Here is a 23,983-nt window from a genome sequence, read left to right as displayed (position 1 = left end):
ATTTCCCTGTCTACCTAGCCATGTGGGTTGAGATAAAATATAAAAGAATACAGAAAGAGATTTAATTTTTTGGTGCCATTCTTTGTAAAATACCAACATGGAACAACAAATACACATGAATGCTACTGAAAATTAATGAAAGTAACATGTACTCTGATCTTATTGTAGAACACTCCAGAATGTAGGAAACAACAGGAACTATGTTCCATATGAGATAGCATGGAGCTCTAGACATTATGAATCCATCTTTTACTCCGCCAGGGAAAAGATGCAAAACGTTTCTTGGTCTCAGAGAAACACAGTTTTTCAGCAGCTGTATCTGCATCTGTTGCACATTCAAAACCAACATGTCACATAGAAAGCTAAGCTATGTGTGAGTTTTAAAATCAGGGGACATTTAATTATTTGATCAAGTACATCAGTACCTTACAATATGTGGCATTGGCTCCAGTAGTTACTCCAATAGCTACCCCTTTAGAATACCCATGTAGTTGGTAAATGACCACTCTAGTTGTACAAACTTTATGAGTAAAGTTTCACTGGGCTACTTACCAGCTCTATTTTCACTTGATGAAATCTGAAGATCTGCAAGATGGGATCCCTTTTCATCTAAATCTGACTTGTTACTTGACAGAGGAGTAAAAACACTTCCAGCAGATAATGTTGGGGTAGTAAGACTACTAGAAACAGTGCCAACTGGTAGAGCAAGGTTGCTATAATCTTTCATTGACTCTTGAGCAATTGGTAGCGAAGACTGTACAAGAGCTGTAAAACAGAACACACATACAACTTCTTACAATCCTATGCATGCCTACCCACAATGACGTTCTGGTATATTCAATGGGATTTGCTCCCTAGTATAAGTGTTAAAGATTGCAGCTTATGTTGCAGTATCACAGTGAATTCTTTTCACGTTGTATGTGCATATGATGTAATAAAAAAATCTGGTAATCCTAAACTATAGATAGCAATCACTAAATATACTATTTGCAGTATTATCAAGCTATCATTTACAGCAGCAGAAAATGAACACACGTTAACTTTGCCTTCACCTTACAAGCAAACAAATCATTTTAAGAACAGTTTGCTGTCACAGTAGCTATAATAGAGGCTGGCAAGTTTCTCCTGAGCTACAACTATTTCCATTGTTCTGTACAATTAAAAACAATTATATTATGTTCCAATATAAATACACAACACAGTTAATGTTTTTTTTAAAAAAATTCTCATCAGTAGCTCCCTCCAACAAACACACCAAATGTATTTTAAGTTGTCCTCTAAATTTTGGAGTTTGGTGAAAGAGCACTGCCTAACGGGAGACACAAGAAGGAAAGCTATAAACTAACTTACGGGTTGGAACTACCGGCGGTGGAACAGGTGGTGGAACTGGGGGAGGCAAATAACCTAGAAGAAACAAAGAATAATAAATCTGAATAAACAAAACTAGCAAAAGTTTTCTGCATAACTTATTTGTATAGAAGACAGTATTCACTGCATACAGTCGTACCTTGGTTTTCGAAATCTTTGTCTTGAACATTTTGGCTCCCGAACACCACAAACCCGGAAGCGACTGTTCTGGTTTGTGAAGTTTTTTGGGAAGCTGAACGTCCAACATGGCTTCTGATAGAGTGCAGGAAGCTCCTGTAGCCAATCGGAAGCCGCCTCTTGGTTTTCGAACATTTTTGGAAGTTGAACGGACTTCCAGAACGGATTCCGTTTGAGAACCAAAGTACAACTGTATTTGCAAATTGGGGAATCTGCAAGTGCTCAACTGAATTAAAATTATGAGCAAGCAGTATTATATAAACCAATATATTCTGTTTTGCATCTTAACCTTTTGTGTTTAAGATTGCAGTTGAAAGGTTTTATTTTATTTTATTGTTTCATCTTCTTGTAAATTGCTTTGAGATTTTTACAATCAAGTGGTATATAATTTTTTTGAAATAAAATTTAAAAATGAAATAAAGGAATATCATTTAAGCATTGTAAGTTAAAATAAACATAGGCCAGTTAACTCCAATAGCCCATCCTATGGATGTATACTTAGAAGCAAATCCCAAAGGATACAATTAGGTTTACATCCAAGTAAAGGTAAAGGGACCCCTTACCATTAGGTCCAGTCGTGACCGACTATGGGGTTGCGGCGCTCATCTCGCTTTATTGGCCGAGTGAGCCGATGTACAGCTTCCAGGTCATGTGGCCAGCATGACAAAGCTGCTTCTGGCAAACCAGAGCAGCACACAGAAATGCCGTTTACCTTCCCGCTGTAGCGGTACCTATTTATCTACTTGCACTTTGACATGCTTTCGGACTGCTAGGTTGGCAGGAGCTGGGACTGAGCAACAGGAGCTCACCCTGTCACGGCAATTCAAACCACCAACCTTCTGATCGGCAAGCCTAGGCTCAGTGGTTTAACCCACAGCGCCAGCCGCATCCCTCTAGCCCATTCTATGTATGTATACTTAGAAGCAAATACAAAAGGATACAATGAGGTTTACATCCAAGTATGGATCTTTTAATTAGAACAATCTATGTGAATTTATGCATAAATTTATGTCTAAACTAGCTGGACCTGTCACGTGTTGCTGTGGGTTATTTGTGTGATTTCCCCTACCCTGTGCCGATCCATGACGTATCCCTGTGATTCCCCCCCCCATCCCTGTGAATCCCCCAACTCTGTCCTGATCCATGACCTATTATGCCCCCTCTCTCCCCCCCAGCTTATCCCTGTGACTTCCCCCCTCTCCTCCCCCTAACCCCCCCACTTACCCCTGTGATTTCCCTCCTCTCCTCCGTCCAAACCCCGCCCCCGGTTATCCCTGTGACCTGTTCATTTTGCACACGATCATTCCCCCAATGCGTGTGTTCTGTAAAATTTTGCCCTGTCCCAACCCTGACTCCCCTACCAACGTGTGTTATGTGAAATAACATTTATTCTACCCAAAGGCACGGCCCAGTTGATTCTATACTGTGACCTCTGCGCACGCAATGCCTAAATTTTTATATACAGTATATAAATTATATAAAGGTAACTTACCAGGAGGTGGATGTGAAGGATTGAAGCTTGCTCTCATGAAGGGAGGTGGAGGAATTGGACTATAGCCAGGAGGAGGGACAGACATTGTAACAGGAAATGTTGGTGGTACTAAACTAACTGCTGGCACAGATGGAGCTACAGGAATCTGTTTAGGAGGAAAGGAAAGTATGTCTTCACTATTTACATAATCCCATTATTTTAAGGCTATGCAGGTTTATTGGGAAGTAAGTCCCACTGAATGTAGTGGTACTTCCTCTGGTAAACATGCCTAGTATTGGGATGTTTAAGTAATACTTAGAATCAAAATCTACACAATGACAATAGTAACTATGGTCTTCAAAAATGGGAAGTAAAGGCTGTTAAGCCTGCTCTATCTTGCAGTGTCACTTCTTAATACATTTATTGTACACTGCTCTGATATACTCCACTGAACAGAGTAATCTGGGACTTTGGGTCCCCTACTCTGTCACTTACGGTAACAGCCAACCAGCACTATTGTACTGTATCAATATTGCCTAAAAATCATGTCTGATTAGCTGAATTTCCCCAACATTTTGGAGCATAAGTGAATACAGAAAGTTCTTAACACAAAAAGCTAACCCCAAGGTATTTTGGTTAATTGAAAGAAACAAATGATTAAATAAGAGAAAAAGAGATCCATGAAATAATTAAGCATAAAGCATAAACAATTAAACTCACAAAAACAAACTCCCAGGTTTGAGGAGACCCCGCAGTGAGCAGAGCAGAATCTAGTAACAAACGACTGGCAGGGGATATTGCCTTTTCATCATTAGTGCACAATGAACATTCACAGGAAATCCAATTTTCAAACTCATCCAGAGAGAAAATAGGAACTGGATGTCTAAAAGCAACCACTTATCCTTAGATGTTCAGAGGAGATTCTTGTCACACTTGCCTACCACCTATGTGCTTAGAGTATTAAATGGAGCACCCTCTACTGAAGGATTTCCTCTGGTCCATTTTGTGGTGATTGTTAAGAGGCTGAAATTAAGTGCCCATGCTAATGACTGTGAGTGGGACCTCCACACAGAAAAGGACAATCATCATCTTTCTGCACTGAAAGAATCATCACCTGGATGCTAGGCCTGCTTTCAGTCTTAGGGATGTATTTATTAAATAAATATCTCTTCAGACCATCTTAAACCTGCAGCATATTTTAGGGTGTTATTGGGTTGTTGTTTTTATTTTGATTATATATTTATTGTGGTTTTTATGTTGATCTTTTCTGTGAACTGCCCTGAGACCTCTGGGAATAGGGAAGTATATAAATTCAATCAATCAATAAAATCATCATCATCATCATCATCATCTCTCTCTCTCTCTCTCTCTCTCTCTCTCTCTCTCTCTCTCTCTCTCTCTCCACAGGTTGTGCTTTCCTTCAGATGCACAACCTTTAGACATAAAAATGGTTAAAGGTGGTAGTAAGTGTCACTTTACATTGCATAGATAATAAAAGATACTCATAATTATGGAGTACTAATAATTGGGTGTTTCTTCAACTCACATGGGAAAGTGAGCATGCAGGGAGAGAGATTTACTGTAAATCAGGGGTGGCAAAATGCTGGTCCATGAGCCTAATCTGGTCCACCAAGCCTATTCTGGCAGCCCTCTAGCCCCTGATCACACAGCAGCTCTAAACAAAGCCACTCTTCTCACCATCAGTGAACAGATAGGAATGCTCCAGAAACAAGAAGAAGCACAATGATGTGATCGATGTTACCTGGGTACACAGCAAGTTCAGGAAACATTGGAGGAGACTGTTATACACTTTCCTGTTTCTGGAGCACTCTGATCTCCCCATTGGTGATGAAGACAAGGGGTTTTATTCTGTGCCATCAAAGCTAGAATGATTTTGATCCTGTTCATCCTTGGGGAATGTGTGTTGAGTTGGAGGTGAGTTAATTCTGACTTTTAAATTATAATGGAAGATGGGGGTGGTGTAATGTCCACTGTCTCTATTTGGGGGGCTTACTCTACTGTCATCCCCTGGCAGCAGGTCATTCCCCACTGCTGCTGGGGAGATTGGGAGCCCTCGTCCTTTGCCAGACTGGCTATATCAGTGGTCCCTTACTAGCTGAGTGCTCTCTTAAGCAGGCATCCCCAAACTTTGGCCCTCCAGATGTTTTGGACTACAATTCCCATCATTCCTGACCACTGATCCTCTTAGCTAGGGATCATGGGAGTTGTAGGCCAAAACACCTGGAGGGCCGCAGTTTGGGGATGCCTGCTCTTGAGGGCTGGACCTGTAGTCTATCTGTTTTAGCATATATCCCCTTCCTCCTGCAGTTGGCAGCCCTTCAGCTTATTGGATAGCAATCTTCCTGGACAACTTGCTTTCAGACCGATGGGCATAGCCAAGGGGATGCGGTTGGGAGGAGCTGCTGCCCCAATCAAGAAAATAAATAAAAATGCTTAACTGACCAATCGTGTCACAGATAGCTCAGTTGTGCCCCCCAACATAACGCCTGACTATGCCCATGCCAAGACTCCATAAGAGAAGTATCAATTCTTCACTTTCTTCTTTTCAAATGGTGTGGGGGATGAGGGGGACTTCTCTTACAAACTGCAAGGGGGCAGAAACCTTAAGAATAGCCTCTGCTAAAAGGGAAAGCAAAAACTGCCTGGCTTTGCAGGCTGCAGAAGTCAGGCTTCTGTGCTAGATGGCAGAAATAATTGAGAAGGGTAGAGTAAAAACTTTTGAAACCAGAACATTTCAAGTCCTGCTTACTGACACAGAAGATAACCCATTCCATGTCCAACTACCTTGAGAAAAGCAAAGACAGAATTGAGTCCAATTCTAACCTGTAACATAGTGACAGACTGTGTGAAAGTTTCTGTTTGGGTTGTTACGGCTGTGGTCTTGTCAACTGTTGTAGTCTGGGTTGTTTGCACCGGCTCTTTCGTGGTCTCTGAGCTTCTTGCAGTTTCCCATTCTTAAGAAAAGAAACGATATAAGATTTAATTATGTTTCAATAAAGAAAGAAAAGGACGATTGGTCTTACCTGAATAGTAGGTTTATTAGGTGGATGATGTAGTATTCAGACTGGGCTGTTCCTCTTGTATGAGACTCAGACAGGAGCAAATAATTGTGTGAGGTAGACCGCTTCCCAGTTTTTCAGACTCGCCAAGCAGGAGCATGGTCACAAAAATCTAAAACTAAATTAAATACAAGTGCCTACCTCCCCCCGGCTAACACGTGAACAAGAACAAGAGTAAAGAAAATTAACTCCCCATAATAAAATTCAGACATATATAGCATCCACCTCTTGATAATGTAATGCAAAAGAAATAATAATGTCATATAATGAATAAGAAACTGTTAAGGAAGCAGTACGTGGTTGCTGCAACAGGTAGCCAGCGCTGCAAAAATCATTGAGGAAAATGGCAGTCCAACAGCAATGGCCAGCAACAGGAAATAAAGACCAAAAGTAAATAATTAATTTGAAACAGAAGTAAAACACTGAACATAGAATAGTGAAAGACATTTAGCAGGGAGACAGGTTTTTTTTTGGGGGGGGGGGTTACCTTAACAGAGGAGAGGACAAATCAAAGGGCTGACAGCAAACAGTAACAAAGACAGGACAAAGTATCAGACAAACAGTTTAAGAAGAGCAAGATTACAAAGTAACTAAGAATAACAAAGGAAGGAGTTACAGAGGGCTCAGCTGAATAACAGCCAACAAAACAGTGGTCTGTCTCCCACAATTCTTTGCTCCTGCCTGAGTCTCATGCAAGAGGAACAGCCCGATCCGAACACTTCATCGTCCACCATAACAAATAGAAAATACTAAAACATTTTCAGAATACTTTCCATGAAACCTAAATCTTTTTAATGACTGGAGAGTAAGGAGATATGCTCAGAAAAACTGCCTGGTCAGAGCCAATTCATGCAAACTTTTATGCACAGCTAGATGTGAACTACTGTACTAATCTTGCTCTTTGAATCTACAGTGAAGGCAGTTAACAATTTGTGCCTGATAGTTTTAGAAACTCTTATATCAACAGTTTGTTGAAAACCATTGACTAGAGGTTTTTTTTGTTATACCATCCTTAGAAGATCTAATATGGACAAGTTTTAGAGCACAACCCTACATGTTTACTCAGAAGTAAATACAAGTGTGCCCTATGGAACTGACTCCTTGGTGAATTGGTTTAGTATTGTCAATCAATCCTAAAGAAGCTTGCTCAGTAAGTCCTACTGAGCTGAATGGGAGTTACTGCCAAAGAAGGGTATAGAGGACTGCAGTCTTAGTCTGGCAATCATCCTAGTGCAGGATAGAAATTTTCTAGTGACTTTAGAAACTGGACACTTATGATTCAGTCTGACTGCCAACTGCTAGCTGACCTCTTAATTAGTCTGATAACAAAACACCTGTCATTATCATTCTAATGGGCACATTAAGTATATTGGAAACACATTTTTCTATAACAAAAGATGAAAATAAATTTGTAATTACAAGGCACTCTATAAACCATTCTTACCACTATTTACTGTTTCCTGGTCAATCATGCCTCCTTCTGCAAAGCCATCTAAATCATCCAATTTAACTTTTTCCCAAGGTATATATGAAACTCCAACATCTGCATCCCAAAACTGTTTGTATTCAGTTTTCACACCTTTGTTTAAAGCCCATGCAATCTGAAAATAGAATACAATTCAATAGTTTTGGAAATAAATTACAACCAACATTTCTACCAGGCTTTTGATCTCCTTTCAAACATACTAACCAACAGTCCTAATACATTGTTCATAAGACGGAAGAACTCACTATGCAAAAGCCTTCAAGATATCCAAATTAAAGGGAATTCCTTCACCATCATGCACCTTAATTACTTTCCTCTCCCGAGTTATACTTTCTACAACTTTATGATCAAGTTATTTAGCACAGACCAAATTCTTTGAGCCTTTTGTCCTCTACAAAAATTGTGTTGTACTTGCTTGAAGTTCTTCCCCTATACCAATCCCCCCAAATGATGCTCTAATGTAGATACTGTTACCACCAGCCATAAAGTTATATTCACTGGTGTTCTTGTTGATTTCCCATTTTGAAATATTCCACTTTTAATTCTAGTCACTGTCTTGACAAGAAAATTATTCTACAAAGTTATCGAGAAATTCCTATTTTTTCTTAGTAACTATAGGTATTACCAACCATGAAATGTTATATTCTTCATTGTATATGAAAGCAAGCAATTACTATAATTTATCTTGAAGATGAATAATATGAAGATGTACCTTAATCATTTTAGATCCAATCTTGTAGGATCCAGAGCTTAGTTTCTGAAGAGCACGATAGGCATCTTGTCTATGGACCATACAGACATACGCACAGCCCCTGGGAGGGATCATCTATAAGCAAGAGTCAAGTAATATTAAAGTGTAAGCTAATGGCTAGGAATCAGGAATGATCATCATGGTGGGGCAGTGCTATCCTCTCAACTCTGGTGTTGTTGCCACAAAACTGACCTTACCACTGCCCTGCCCCAGTACACAGCAGTGACACCAAGTGTCAAGGTGACTCCACAACACTGTTTCAGCTGTGATCCAGTCTCCACCACCACCACATACACACACTTTATGACAGTTTCCTGTCCTTCAACACCCACTAGGCCATTCTGGAGGGTCAACCAGGACTTTGAGTGACGTTTCAAGAACCACAATGAGCTGCAGAAGCAATGGAGAGGCAGGCAAACCTGCCTTGTTGTGTAAGCAGAATTCCATTTAAATTCCTCTAGAACTAGCTGGAAGTACAGCTACCTCTATGTAAAAAGGTAAAGGGACCCCTGACAATTAAGTCCAGTTGCGAATGACTCTGGGGTTGTGATGCTCATCTCGCTTTAAAGGCCGAGGGAGCCGGTGTTTGTCCACTTCTGCAGACAGTTTTTGTGGGTCAAGTGGCCAGCATGATTAAGCCACTTCTGGCGAAACCAGAGCAATGCACAGAAATGGCATTTACCTTCCCGCCAGAGCAGTACCTATTCATCTACTTTCACTGTGTGCTTTCAAACTGCTAGGTTAGGAGAAGCTGGCACCAAACAATGGGAGCTCACCTCATCACGGGGATTCAAACCGCCGACCTTTTGATCGGCAAGCCCAAGCGGCACAATGGTTTAACCCACAGCACCACTCACATCCCTTACCTCTATGTAAAGGTAAAGGTACCCCTGACCATTAGGTCCAGTCGTGGATGACTCTGGGGTTGCGGCACTCATCTCGCTCTATAGGCCGAGGGAGCTGGTGTTTGTCCACATACAGCTTCCGGGTCATATGGTCAGCATGACTAAGCCGCTTCTGGCGAACCAGAGTAGTGCACGGAAACGCCGTTTACCTTCCCACTGGAGCGGTATCTATTTATCTATTTGCACTTGACGTGCTTTTGAACTGCTAGGTTGGCAGGAGCTGGGACTGAACAAAGGGCGCTCACCCCGTCGCAGGGATTAGAACTGCCGACCTTCTGATCGGCAAGCCCTAGGCTCTGTGGGTTAGACCACAGCGCTACCTGCGTCCCGAGTTACCTCTATGTACTAACCCTTATTTTCTACTAACGAGTACACAACTGTTCAAACAAGATTATGTTATTTTTAAAAAGGCACATGGTGATGATTTCACTTACATTTATAGATTCTATTTGTCCAAATTCTTCAAATAAATTGGTTAAATCTTGCTGCGTGGCTTTCTTGTCCACCTGACCAACCCAAAGTGTAGTACTGCAGACTGTAAAGACAAACATTGCATAAATTAAGTAAGAGTTTGTTGCATATGCTCACTTAAGCTGGAACCTTTTACACAGGCTTTTACCACAGACAAGCTAAAGCAAGTTGGGGCCTTGCACAGGGCGTGTAATGTATCAAACCAATAAATACAATTGTTTAATTTAAGCAGAGAATTCTACTCTTAACTAACCCCTACAATAAAGCATGTAAAATCTCATGCCAAAACTAATATGTACTGTAAACACATTGTATGAAAGTGAATTAGGAAACATTGGGGAAAAATGTCCCAAGAAATCAGTCTCAACCCTCTGCTTCTTTTGAAAGAATGACTAATAACAAATTAAATATTATTTTGTTCTTAGAAACGTTAAACTGGAAGCAGATGACTTACCACTTAGTGTTTTCGACCGTATAGGAGGCAACCCTTTTTTCTGTCGTTCTTTTTCCCTCTCTCTAGCCCTTCTTTCACTTGAGTAGGACCTGGAGGACTTCCTCTTCCTTTCCCTTGATCTAGAGCGTGAACGCTTTCTATGTTTGCGCTTTCTAGAGCCAGATCGTGACCTGGACCTTCTTTTTCTTGGAGACCTGTAAAATAATCAGTTCAATGCTGCTAAGAGAACACTCGTAAGAAAAGCACAAAACTCATTTTGGTTTTTGAAATTTGGGACAAAAAAACCCCTACTATATTAAGAAAATTGCAAAATTACCTTGAGCGGGATCTTGAACGTGTTCTTGATCTTGAAGGAACTACAGGTTTCTTTTCCTCTTGCTCAAATACCTCTTGTTCTACAACTTCTTGACCTTCATCTATGTCCATGTCCTGAATAGAGAAGAAAGAGGGGCTCACACCAAAGTACAGGGAAACAGGCTCACAATAATTTCGCAAAAGCAATCTATATGCACAAAATGGCTTGCATATGAAGGCCTTATTCCTCATTCGGGTTCTAAACGCAGAAAAGAGTGATGTGGGGAAATCCTCACATGCAGAATCTGAGGGTATATGTGATATTCTCTTGTGGCACACATATTCATGAAATTATCACTTCTTTCAGAAAGGATAGCAACTATCTGTTCAATTAATGGGGAAGACTTCTTAGGCCCAGTATCATATCTATAGCATATTGCTGCCCAGGAAGACCCTAACAAAGGCTAGTGCATTCATCCTTTATTTTAAAAAAATTACATTTCTGATCTTGTAAACTGTAACCACAGAGATCACACTTCATAGATGTAAATAGAAACAGCGAATTTCACCTGTTGTTGAACATCCATTGAATTGTCAATATTTGTTTCTACTTCTAAAAACTGCTGGTGGCTGCTGTCTTGTGAAGGTGATGCTGAATGCTCAGAACCAAAATTCCCTTCTTGTGTTTCCTCAGGACTTGCCTGGAAAAAGAAATTATGCAAGGTTAATATTTCCATCTGTTTTACCTGAAACTGTACTGGTTTTGCAGGAGGCATGGTGTACATATGTAGCAGCCCAATTTGGCATAAAACTGTATCATTATTAGAATATTTGTTGGTTTGTTTGTTTTTGCCCAATTATGTGAAAAGACCAAGAGAAGAGCTGTTGCAATTCTAGTGAGGAATCGAAACATTAATATTATGAACTGAGAAAAATATTGTAAGATGAACTTAGAATGCAAAGTTCTGCATTTTAAGGAACTGTTGTATCAAAAATTACATTTATTGTTTATTTATTAAATTTATATACTGCCCTTCATCTGAGGAGGGTTTTACAGGGTGGTTTACATAGACAGATATGTTAGAAGTGTGTTAGATGTCAATGTTTGGTGACATCTAGTGGAAGATCTACTCATGTTTTCTCTTGAAAAATGAAACCAGTATTGAAGAAAACCAATACAGTGGTACTTCTACTTACGAATAACTCTACTTACGAATGTTTCTACTTATGAATGGAGCTCTGTCCGCCATCTTGGATGCGGTTTTAAATAGGATTTTTTCTACTTACGAATTTTTTCTCCCATTGCATTCCTATGGGATTCAACTTACAATTTTTTTCTACTTACAAATGTGCATTTGGAACGCATTAAATTCATAAGTAGAGGTACCACTGTATTAAACTAATTCTCAACATTACTACTCTGTTCAGCTGTATATGATTTTTAATTCATCCATCTCAAAGTTTGCCAACACCTTTTCACTATGCAAACCCATTTAATGACTATTTATAACTAGACCGTCGTGAGATAGGTTAGTTTTACCCTACTGATAATGTGTTGTTGCGATCGTAATCCTGCTCAGTATGAGAGGAACTGCAGGTTCAGACCTTTGGTGTATGTGCTTAGCTGAGGAGCCAATTGGGCGAAGCTACCATCTGTGGCATTATGACTGAACACATCTAAGTCAGAATCCCCCCTAAACATATTTATAACTATTATCTAATTCCCACTTTATTGGTGTTTCTGCTATCAGAATATTTTCATCAAAACAATCCATTTTCTTTCAAATCCTTTCCTAGTCTCTCAGTTCAGATACTCTTTGTACAAGTCCTTTGCAAAACTATGTAAAATATATACAAAGTAGGGCGGCTATGCTCCAAATTCACACAGTTATGAAGGGATGTTAACTACCAGTATTATTATGACACTAGAAAAAAGGCCTAAATTATGAAAGCCTTTCTTCATAACCTTCTGACACCCCACTTGACTAGCCTGAACCTTGGACTTGAAAGCTGCTTAAAGAGAATGTTATTGAGATATTGCTACATACTCCAGTTTGCGTTTAAGCCACTTTCACCAAACCCCCGTCCCCAAGCACTTTCTGATCTCAGGGAAGTGCTTCTTGGTGGCAACTGATCAGAGGAAATCACTTCAAAACAAACACACACAGTTGCATGTGTGCCTCTTTGTACTGCTGCCTTCACTATGTGAAAAACATTAAAAGCAAGTTATAATGCTTTTATGATTTTATGATAAAGAACATTAAAGTAAAACTCACTTTTGCTAACTAGAAACATAATACTAAAAAGATGACCACCTATTGTCCAAAGAACAAAATGTTATACCTTTGGAGGTTGCTGCTCCATAAGCTGCTGGCGGAGATGTTCTAGGTTTTGTTGCTGTAACTGTTCAGCTAGTTGGTGAAAAAGTGAGTTGTTCACAGATTCAGACACAAGAGGCCTAAAACACACAATCAGAACAGTCAATCAACTTCTTACTAAGTAATAATAATGTAATAATAATAATACAAAAACAAGTTCGGTAATAGGGCTGTGCGATAAATCGCTATATCGTTGAAATAACATTGTGATAAGTGCTTCAACAAGGCAATATACTGGTGAACAAAAGGTGGAGACTTGACAGCTTCCCAGGAGGTAGCTCAGTTGAACCTATACTTTACAGATACTTTGCAGATTATCTGCAGGCACCTGGTCTCCTGCTTTGTTTGCTCTCTCACCTTTACGAAATGATAAGCCCTCACACAAACCAGCACTCTTTCAACTTCATGGTATCTTTCCACTTAGAGCTCAGCTCTATTATTCAGAGCCTGCTAACAATCCAAGAGGGACAGCCTCTGTGGTTTACTTCAATATAAAATAGGTACATTCATATAAAGTGGTTTAGAAGTGCTTTTAATTAAATACTGCTTTTAGATTATCACTTATTAGCTTAATAGGCCCATATAGAAATGAGCATTCTGTCTATACATGCAGCCCCTCCGCTTTGCAAGCAAGCAAGCAAAGCAACCAACCAACCAACCAACCAACCAGGAAGTCTACTTTTCACACTATTTCCACTTGGTATATAAAATGAGGTGAAGTCTTACAGTTGGGAAGTTGGAGTTTCTTTTTTAGGTTCTTCATTAATGTCAGCTTCTTCACCAAAATCGCTAAACCTATCCATCAGCTTCTAGGAGAAAACAAACAATGCATTAGAAATGCACTATATCCACAAACTATTCAAGATGGCATGTTAAAAGGAAGGCAACACTAGCTTTACCTGTTTATTTTTGGCCTGTTGAAAATGTACATTTTCATATGTCTGTATATATGTTACTTACTTGGCATATGAAAATGGTAATACAGATAACCCCTAAATAGCATGAGACTAATGAATACAACTTAGTTCTTTGTATGGTTACATCTTATGCCTGGGTTAAATGTGATGTTTGAGATGCTAGAAAGAACAAGCACACCTCAAACAAATGCAGCCAGTCCCCCATTTAAATTGGGTTACTTATACATACGTATAAAACCAGTGGTATATTTAATTTAGGTTACCTTACTGAATCAGGAATCTGTGTCCCAGGTTTATGCTGGTGTACTGACACATAAGCAACCATCAACCAATTTAAAGCTGGTACCAGCAGCATAGAATTATGTACGGGTAAGCTGTTTCATATGGCTAGGTCAAGGTTTAGACCAGTCAGCATAAAATAGCCTACTGCATTCATAAGCAAGTTCCTGGGATTGCAAAGAAAGAAACTCAACTGTCTGTTACCTTAAAAAAGTAGATTTGATGAAAAACTAGTTCAGTGATCCAGCATCCAGGTCTGTGCATGCAATTCCCAACACTGGGTCAATAATTGCATATTAAAGCACCAGACAAGGTGTGAATATGGATCATCTGGTTGCAGGTATAGGGAACTTTATCCAGATACCCCCACCATCCCCATATCAGGAAGGGGCTTGGATTCAGGCTCATCTCTCTTTCAATCTAGGTGACATTTTGACCCTTCGATTTGTTCAACCTATTTCTAGATCAGGGCCAGTATCGCTGAAAGAAGATGAAAGATTCAGCATATCACTTCTAAAATATTTTTAAGAAACGGACATATTTTAATTAAAAAAAATTCTATTAACATCAAGAGATTTAGAAGATATTAAAAATCTATTTTGAAAACAAAGCAAAAGGGAAACAAGGAAACAAAATCATTGGAAATGTATTCTTCAAATTCTAGCAACCTTTCTCAAACTTGGTAGATCAACTTCTACCTTGTTAAAGGAGACACTCTGTTCTAGTGGGTTAAGTGTATTGGCAGCAGCGGCAGCAGCTGTAAGTTGTGCAGTGAGGGCTTGTAACTGAACGACAAGACCTGCATCCAGTGCTTGAAGTAATGATGGCTGTGGTTTCTGTTGTTGCATTTGCAGTGTCTGTATTAGTTGTTGAAGCTGGAATGAGAGGAAGAGGAGAGAAATGACATTTTTGCTAGTGTTATGTACACATTGATAAAATAAGCATATATTTTGACTTGGAAAATCAAGTTTCATTCATGTCCAGCTATTCTTAAAATGTGCTTTGATAGACAAGGGATGCACCAAAATAAAACAAAGCCCATTTATATATGCATTATTATTTATTGTATTTGCTTATATTTTATACATAACATTCAACTCGTTCAAACAATTTTCAGAAAACCTTAACTGCTTCCAGAGAAATGCTGAAAGAAAAAAGATGGATATCAGGGCTCTGCACCCAGTCTGGCCAAATCCCGAGAGCTGATTTAGGCTGATGTGTAATCCTGTCCAGATCAGGCTGAAGCAGTTACAAATCACCACAGGCAGGATAAGATTGTCTCAATCAATTTGTACAGATTTGTACACACTCTCAAAAAGCGTGTCTCTGAAACACTGCAATTATTAATTACAACACCATAGAATTATGAATTACACCATACATGCTGTGGTGGTGAAAGGAGAAACAGAGGAGCTGAACTATGCTTCATGAGAGCTGCAGGGTATGCCTAGAATACTATTACCCCACCCAACACTCTTCAATCACTGTGTGTGTCTGTGAAAGTTTTAAATGCATAACTCTTTTGTAGGTTCTGTTTCTTTAAAAGTGTTTGGGGGCACAGGGTGGCATTCATTCAGTTTGTGCTTATTTTCTATCCTTTCACAATCAATGCCAGTTCCCTCATTAAAACAAAAACAAAATTTCATTACCTGTCTTATTTTTTATTTTAGTCTCTTCTCGTAGGTAACAATTATCACCACCATTATTAATTAATTACACATTATTATCAGCCAGCCAGCCAAACATTGTGGGCATAGTCTACTTAACTTAGCATTATCATTATTATCAATATAGGGCAAACATAGGAGCACAAAAATTGACATAACTGACATAATTGACCACTCACTGTTTTTTATTGAAAAATTATTTGCTTTTTTTAAAATAAAAAATGTAAACCTTAAAAATGACTAACATGAAAACCCCTGGAGATAGCCACATAACATTTTACAGAGTTAAACTCCTCTATAGGGGCTACCAAATCTCCATATTTCATATTCCTATGTTAAAAAAGAGTAAGAAAAGTTACAACTGTTCTTGTTTTGCAATGCAAAGGAATTTCTAGAGATTTCCCTAAAATCCTGGTCCAGTTAGACCAGGTCCAAGCCATATTTACAAATCATAAAACACAAATCAAATCAGGGTGAGATATCTCATGCATGACTCTTTTGGAAACATGCTGACATTTATATACAAGGGTACCTATCATGCTGGCATTCAGTATCACATCCAATACCATTATTTGACAAATAGAGAATAAATTAAAATAGGGGGGGAGGAAATACTCTTGGACCTTTCATGGCCAATTTAAACTATACAATAAGTAAGGTAGTTAATTACCCAATTCTGTGATTTTGTTTTAAAGCTGACCACACTTTACCTGTTGGCCTTGTGGACTCTGCAAGATCTGTGCTACAGCAGTAAGAGTATCTGTGTTAGTTATCTGAGACACCCAAGGATCAGGTAAACTTTGGACCACATTGGCTGGTGTAGCAGGTGTCACAGGCGTTCCTGCAATCAAGGGGAAAGGCAGGAAGCATGTAATAAAAAGTATGTAAAGAGAATGAATGGGGAAGGGAGAAGACATACAAGAGCCAGGGGTTGTTCTTTTTTAGCCTAGGCTGTGCATCTATATGTAAAAGAATACTGTAGCTGCAAATTGCAAAAATACAAACCAACCAAAATTCTCTCTCTCTCTCTCTCTCTCTCTCTGAACATAGCTTCAGCAAACCATGTGAAAGTCAGGCCTCCCCAACAATTAACTTATTCTGATTTTCAAGTTTTAGCACATTTTCAGTTTTATTTTATTGGGTCTCCTGAGATGACTGTGATTAAGTGGTATACAAACTGTTAAATTAAAAATAAAATAAAAATTAATGGAACTACCTAGGATGACAACTTGTACTTGACCCATATGATAATCCTACAGGCAAGGACTAAGAGCAGCACAAAGTAACACTATTTCTTGAACAATGCACACAAAAATACACCAGTTGAAAGCCATCAGACAGAAAGGGCATCTCATCTTTATCAACCATCCAAATTTGAAGCAAAAAGAACTTAGTTAGCACCATCACTTCATATCCCTATATGAAAGCCTTGGATATGTTTACACACATCCCTCCTCTCTAAATACCACCCAGAGTTCAAGATCAAATTTCAGCAAAGAACAAAAAATATGGCCTGAGGAGGTATGGTCAGAACATTTGGCCCCTGGACCTGAGGTTCTCCACCCTTACATTAACTAGATATAATTTGATTCAAATCCTTTTAAGAAGAGCTATTGTATAAGGGTCCTTACTAAATAAACTTCTTTTCCTTATCAACTAACTACAATTTATCACAGTAGTACCTCAAAGAACAAGATACAGTACTTGGATTAAAATATCAAAAGACTGGACTGTATATGAAGTTCATCATTCCTACAGACATAAAACAGGCAGGTGTAATATATCAGCCTTTGCCAAATTAAAACCATGAGGAAGTATTAACGGGGAAACAGATTTTCACAATGGAGAACATTCGTAACATTTTTGTTACCTGGTGTATTGTTACTCATAGTAGCAGTTGTCCCAGGCAAGACAGGGGTCACGACTGGAGGAGGAATTCCCGCTGCCATATCCAATAGAGGCTGGATAATTTCACTTTTGAACACATTATTCTTCTGCCACAAATTTAGCACTCTCACAATTTTACTCTAAAAGGAAGCAAGGGTAACACAACATTTTATATTGGAATTTACATCATACGCACACCCTACTGTTCCAAACTAAGTGTGGAATAGATGGCTGAATTTGGATGATTCTCCAGAATATGGTTTGGAGTGGTTGAATGTGTTGAGGGCTTGTGTGCTCAGTTTCCCTCTTGAATGTCAATTCCCTCTACCATTTCTAGGTTGCTTTATCGCATGCTTGCCAAACCTGCTTCAAATCATGGTGTTATGGTCTACAGCTCTCATCATGCCTGTCCATTAGCAATGCTATCTGGAGCTGATGGCATCTGCAGGGCAGACAACATCTGGGTGCACCATGCTGGTTACCCTTAGACTGGAAGTTGCGACTCATCTACTTCACATGTCAAGGCAAATTACAGTTACAGCAACCTGGAAATAAATGAAGGAACCAGTGGCAGTGGCAGAGAAGTCTATGCCATGCTTCTGATCCTCCAAACTGTTTCAGAAAATTGTTCAAAAGAAACCCACAACATTATCAGATATAAAGGAGGATTTTTTCAAAAAATCAGTTGTCCCTTAACCTGCAGCTCCCTCCTGCATGTTCCCTCCCATGCTGTTCCAAAGGGTCCTCAAACTCTACAGGTGAAACTCTGAAAATTAGAATATTATCGAAAAGTGCATTTATTTCAGTAATGCAGCTTATTATTTTTTTATTATTATTTTTCCAAATGCTTTCTTTTGGAAATTCCACAGTAATAAAACAAATAGTTACAATAATACAAAAATGAACATCACTATTACATTTCATTAATTACATTCCATTTATAATTGACCCGCCTAATGTCAAATAATTACAATTACAACAAATAAATGCTTGACATATCTTGCTTTGCATGTCATGCATCTATCACATATATTGGTTTCACCTTTTAAGTTGCATTACTGAAATAAATGCACTTTTCGACGATATTCTAATTTGCCAAGTTTCACCTGTAAAGCAAATGGGAGATGGAAGGGGTTTTTGTGTGTGGCAAAAATCACCTCTTCCTCATTTTGATCCAGCCTCAACTGGATCAAAGCGTAAGCAGAGGGACACCATTAGATACAACCCCTATCATATACAAAAGATGAAACATGAGACTGATGTGCTTCACATTATGCTTGTAGCTAGGCTGACTTGAATGAAATTGGGGGAAATGAAACAAAAAATCCTAAATTCTGTCTTTTAATATAAATAGTTGTGCCTTTAAGCTCCATGCTAATTTAAAGAGATGAACGCTTTATGCCACTGACATAAGCCTATGCTTGATGAAAGCCCTCAGTCAGTAGAGGGACTCCACCGGATACAACCCTATGTGGATAACACCATTGGATTCTTTTTCCTTGCTAGTATTTTTAGGGTTGTTGAGAAGCTATACTGAGAAGGCTTTTTTTCTGGCAGATGAAGGCAACAGCCACTATGCTGTTATTCCTTCATTAATAGTTTGTCTTTCATAGAATCAGAGAATCTTAAGAGTTGGGAGGGACCCAAGGGTCATCTAGTCCAACCTGCTGCAATGCAGGAATCTCAGCTAAAGTATTTACTACAGATGACCAGCCAAACTTATTTAAAACCTCCAAGGAACGACTTACTTGAAAAATAAGTCATGAGTAACATGCCATTATTATTATTATTAATTATTATTATTATTATTATTATGAGATAATGCAACTGCAGCACTTTGAACAAGCAAAAGCATTATATAAGAATTAATAATATCCATGATATAATAACAATGTAAGGATGTAGAGAACAGTGATAATCCTGTACTAAAAATACATAAAAATCACTATACTTCTTTCCCACGTTCCACAAATAGTAGTACAAAATTTCCAGTCACTATTTTAAAAAGCTTATCAATGATTGCCACACCTTTCTCCCAAATTCTTACTGGCAATGTATGTCTATTTTTCCAGAGACATTGTCAATAAATACATTATCACCCACAGAACTAAAATGAAATTTACATATGCTGAACTTTAATTACTGGACTGTCTGGGGGGAGGAGGAATAGAGATGATCACCATACCTTGTCATCCCCAGGGCAACGGTATAAATTCTGGAAAGTGTTAATTATGTTATTGCTAAACCTAGGAGCGAACACATCCTTTTCTTGCCCAAACTGATGTCGAGACTGTCGAACAATAGAGTCAATGACATATAAGCCAGGCACCTTGTATTCTGGTTTACACTATGAAGGAATATAGAAAGAAAACGGTCATTTTATATGTGAATCTGCAAATAGTAGAAACAATAGTAGCAAATTACAACAACTGACCTAATTGCAATACTGTTTCAACAGTTCAATGTACTTGGGTAACTGCAAAAATAATGACAGACAGGATGTAGTGGGGATTCTTCTTTATCTATAGCTCTCTTTTTTAAAAAGTTGTATTCCCATTGGTTTACATAGGAGGCTGCCTTATAATAAGTGAGACTATTGGTTCATCTAGCCCAGTATTGTTTACAGTCACTGGCAGCAGCTCTTCAAGGTTTCAGGCAGGGTCCTCTCCCAGTCCTACCTGGAGATGCTAGGGATTGAACCTTGCACCTTCTGCATGCAAAACAGATGCTCTACTACAGAGCTCTGGCCCTTCTCCTATGAAGGGTTCAAGCTTTCAAACTATCCGCAGAATGAAGGGACTTTGAGTTACCTCATTCATTCACTCATTCATTTCTATACTGCTCTTCATCTGACGATCACAGGGTAATTTGCAATATAAAACCACAAAAATGAACAACCCAGTAGCAAATTAAACCAATAACTATCCCCACCCCAACAGTTTAAAAGTCCATAGATTGCTTAATTAGCCAAAGGCCTGGAAGAAGAGGAATGTTTATGCCTGGCACCTAAAGATATATAACGAAGGCATCAGGCAAGCCTTCCAAGGGAAAGCATCCCACAAGTAGAGAGCCACAGCAGAAAAGGCCAGTTTTCGGGTTGCCACTCTCCAGACCTCTCACGGAGGATGCACTGAAAAAGGGCCTGAGATGATGATTGCAAGGTCCAGGTCAGTTCATATGGCAAGAAGCGGTCCTAGAGGCATTGCGGTCCTAAGCCATTTAAAGCTTTATAGGTCAAAACCAGAACATCTCATTTTGAAATCTACCTCTGGTATAAATACGGTAAGTAGATCTATACCCACAGAGGTTTCTGTGCATGTAACTGTGGCCTCCAGGTCAGACATATACCACCACCACCAGCAGCAGCCCGCTAGTAGAAAAGCATCTCTATCCCATCCTAACTCTGCCAAGCCAGGAGACCTGGAAGTTGGAAGCACCTCCTAAATCTTTAAAATTAAAGTAGCTTAAGCAACTTATTCTTCCAATAGCAGCCTAAGAATAAAAAGCAGTGGGGTCCTTTTTTATTCCTTACTTGCTGTATAAATTACTATACTTTGAGTGAATCGCACAACATTGCTCACAACACAGAAAACAATGCATCCATGCAACAGCTTCAGCTACTGAGAAAGTTTTACACTATTTTTCTTTAAAATATGGATGTTTTCCTATCAAAATGATGTGAAATGAACAGTACATATGAAAGTTAAAGTAATTCATATTTAGCTCTCAACATGCAACCAACAGCTAACTTGAAAAAGGAAAGGTAGCATGAGAGTAGTTATTGTGAAAATAAAGATTTTTAGACTGTGATTTCTATGCACATACTCTGAAGTAATTATTGACATCGATGGCTCTTATGCATATACAGTGGTGCCTCGCTGGATGAATTTAATTCGTTCCATGGGTCAATTCTTATAACGAAAAATTCGTCTAGCGAATCCCATAGGAATGCATTGAATTTTTTTCCCCTTAGGAACGCATTAATTGAATTTCAATGCAGTCCTATAGGAAACCGCGATTCGCTAGACGAATTTTTCACAAAACGAATTAGTCTAGCGAGGCAACCTCCGCTCGAAAAATCTCTTCGTTAAGCGAAAAATTCGTCTTACAGGGCATTCGTCTAGCGAGGCACCACTGTACCAGTATGTATTTTTATTTGTCTTTAACAATCTATGAATTGATTTGATCAAGATACTAAAATATTACTAATATTATGATTTTGTTTGGCAACTTACCTTTTGTATGAATTTTTCAACACTTTGTACAACATGCTTGTAGAACTAAAAGAAAAGATTTTTTTTCATTGGTTTAAACATATATATATATATATATATATATCACTACGCTTCTTGCTTAGTGATTTCCTTATACATTTTCTGGGTTCAGTCTAATCAAGCACACAAACAATGACCACATGTTGAATACAACCCAATCCTTTCCCCATTGAGAACATGCAAGCAGCTCAAGGTGGGCACTGCAGGGAATGTGGGAATGTTTCTAATCCTCCATTCAGACCTTTCTATGTGCAATATGCAATTTACTTGTGATCCTATTCTTTGCATTGTCCCCTAAGACTACTTTAATGCACATCCACATACTAATGGGGGGTTAAGGTGGAGAACGAGAGGAGGATGAAAATCATGGCTCTAAGGAGGTCTGTGGACTTCTCTACCTGCTGATTTTGCACTTGTACTCATCTGGGTTGAACACCAAGTATCTACTTGTTTTCCCCATAAATAAAGGATACCTGCCAATACCTTTTGCTCAACACTTTAAGCTACCCCGAGTAAATTGATTGCTGGTTGTTAGTAAGGCTGCAATACTTCTGCTGTTTATCATTTCTGCACTGACTTCTTGATGGGCAAGTGTTGATAAGACTGAGTTTCTGCCCTGGACTGGTTTTGACCCATAAATGTACATAATGTATTTTATGTTCCTAAGGTAGGAAAGTGATTTTTGATATGTAAAGAGTACATAAAGAAATAAGTATTGCACCCCACCACTATTTTTCCAAAAAATTCTGTCCCTGCCTCCAAATACCCCTATTTTCTCCCATGGCTTTAAAAGCCCCAGAACTTTTACAGCTCAAGTAATCATAAAAAGATCAGGAAATTATAAACACTACAGTGCACTAACAAAGACCACTACCAGTTAAGAGACATATGTAAGGAGTAAAACCAGTTTCCTACCTTTATAGCCTTGATTGCTGCCTTAGTAATCTGTGTCATTTTAGCCTTTGAAATAGGAGGTTTGTAGTCATTCAGCGAGTAGAGCTGAAAGAAAGAAAAAAGATTGCTGTAAATAGTGCCTGCAAACAATTTCCATGTTAACAGCACAATACCGACAGATGGTTCTCCAAAGGAACCTGGGAAAGGAAGCTAACCTAAGGAGAAACTCAGCGTAGGAAAGTAGACAAGTATTGGCTTTGGACATGGGAAACTTAGGTTCAACACCCTGCAAAGTTATGAAGCTTACTGAGAGTTCTACTTTTGCCATAAGGGTGAATAGATTGGAGTATTGGAGCAAATAAAAAGGCAGGGTCAGAAAAAGCATTAGAGAAACTAAACCTGTCTCCTCCTCCAATGACCCTGGTGTCTGCAGAAGGTACAGATCCCAGCCCACACCAATCAATGCTGCCAAGTGTAGCCTGTTTCCTTTCTTTCATAAATCACTGGAGCTTATCACTTTTGTAGAAGAACATTAAGCAGGCATAACTGAGAATTCCACAAATTGCCCACCTCTATGTGTCTGAGACTGCAGTCCATTTAATTGTCCCAATGAATTTTATGGGAGCCACTGACAACTAAGAATGCCCTTAGATAAATAAATATCTCTTTCTACATTATGGAGAAACCCTGAATTAACTTTTAATATCATATATATTTAATATATACAGACAATATGCAAAAAGCTGTTCCAATTAATTATATTGATAAAATTTATATCCCATCCTTCATCAACAAATGATCATAGCTGCCAAGTCTCCCGTTTTTCACGGGAAACCCCCGGATTTTAATCCGTTTCCCGCTGGTCTGCCTTATTGAAAAAAATCCCGGAAATCCCCCAGATTTCCTACCTGCCAGGGAGGCTCCATTTTGGGTGCTGGCACCGCCCGATTTCCGGTGCCCAGACATGGGTAGCGCGGCACCGGAAGTTGCTTCTACGCATGTCCGGAAATGCGTAGAAGCGACTTCCGGTGCCGCTCCACCCATGCCTGGGCACCGAAAACTGGGTAGAGCGGCACCAGAAGTTGCTTCTACACAACTTCTGGACATGCGTAGAAGCAACTTCCGGTGCCGCTCTGCCCGATTTTCGGTGCCCAGGCATGGGTGGAGTGGCACTGGAAGTCGCTTCTATGCATGTCCGGAAGTTGCATAGAAGCAACTTCCAGTGCCACA

General features: G+C 39.1%; 1 protein-coding gene across 3 annotated transcripts in view; it reads right to left on the bottom strand.

The window, feature by feature from the left end:
* SCAF8 (SR-related CTD associated factor 8) overlaps positions 1-23,983 on the bottom strand; it is a 70,308-nt gene that overhangs the window by 38,286 nt on the left and 8,039 nt on the right. For 2 of the 3 annotated variants that reach the window (XM_035108674.2, XM_035108672.2), the window contains exons 2-19: positions 22,775-22,858; positions 21,821-21,865; positions 19,771-19,932; positions 17,569-17,725; positions 16,409-16,539; positions 14,730-14,906; positions 13,562-13,644; positions 12,801-12,915; positions 11,027-11,158; positions 10,480-10,592; positions 10,164-10,357; positions 9,673-9,773; positions 8,295-8,408; positions 7,541-7,697; positions 5,861-5,991; positions 3,038-3,182; positions 1,351-1,404; positions 553-765 (exon numbers count right to left, since the gene is read on the bottom strand). In XM_035108674.2, the coding sequence (XP_034964565.2) occupies positions 553-765; positions 1,351-1,404; positions 3,038-3,182; positions 5,861-5,991; positions 7,541-7,697; positions 8,295-8,408; positions 9,673-9,773; positions 10,164-10,357; positions 10,480-10,592; positions 11,027-11,158; positions 12,801-12,915; positions 13,562-13,644; positions 14,730-14,906; positions 16,409-16,539; positions 17,569-17,725; positions 19,771-19,932; positions 21,821-21,865; positions 22,775-22,858 (2,308 nt within the window). The remainder of the gene's footprint in view (positions 1-552; positions 766-1,350; positions 1,405-3,037; positions 3,183-5,860; positions 5,992-7,540; positions 7,698-8,294; positions 8,409-9,672; positions 9,774-10,163; positions 10,358-10,479; positions 10,593-11,026; positions 11,159-12,800; positions 12,916-13,561; positions 13,645-14,729; positions 14,907-16,408; positions 16,540-17,568; positions 17,726-19,770; positions 19,933-21,820; positions 21,866-22,774; positions 22,859-23,983) is intronic. The other variant, XM_035108675.2, reaches the window with a different exon arrangement.

Source organism: Zootoca vivipara, chromosome 3 (genome assembly GCF_963506605.1).
Source record: "Zootoca vivipara chromosome 3, rZooViv1.1, whole genome shotgun sequence".
NCBI classification, from domain to species: domain Eukaryota; kingdom Metazoa; phylum Chordata; class Lepidosauria; order Squamata; family Lacertidae; genus Zootoca; species Zootoca vivipara.
This window is presented reverse-complemented; position numbering and strand designations above follow the sequence as displayed.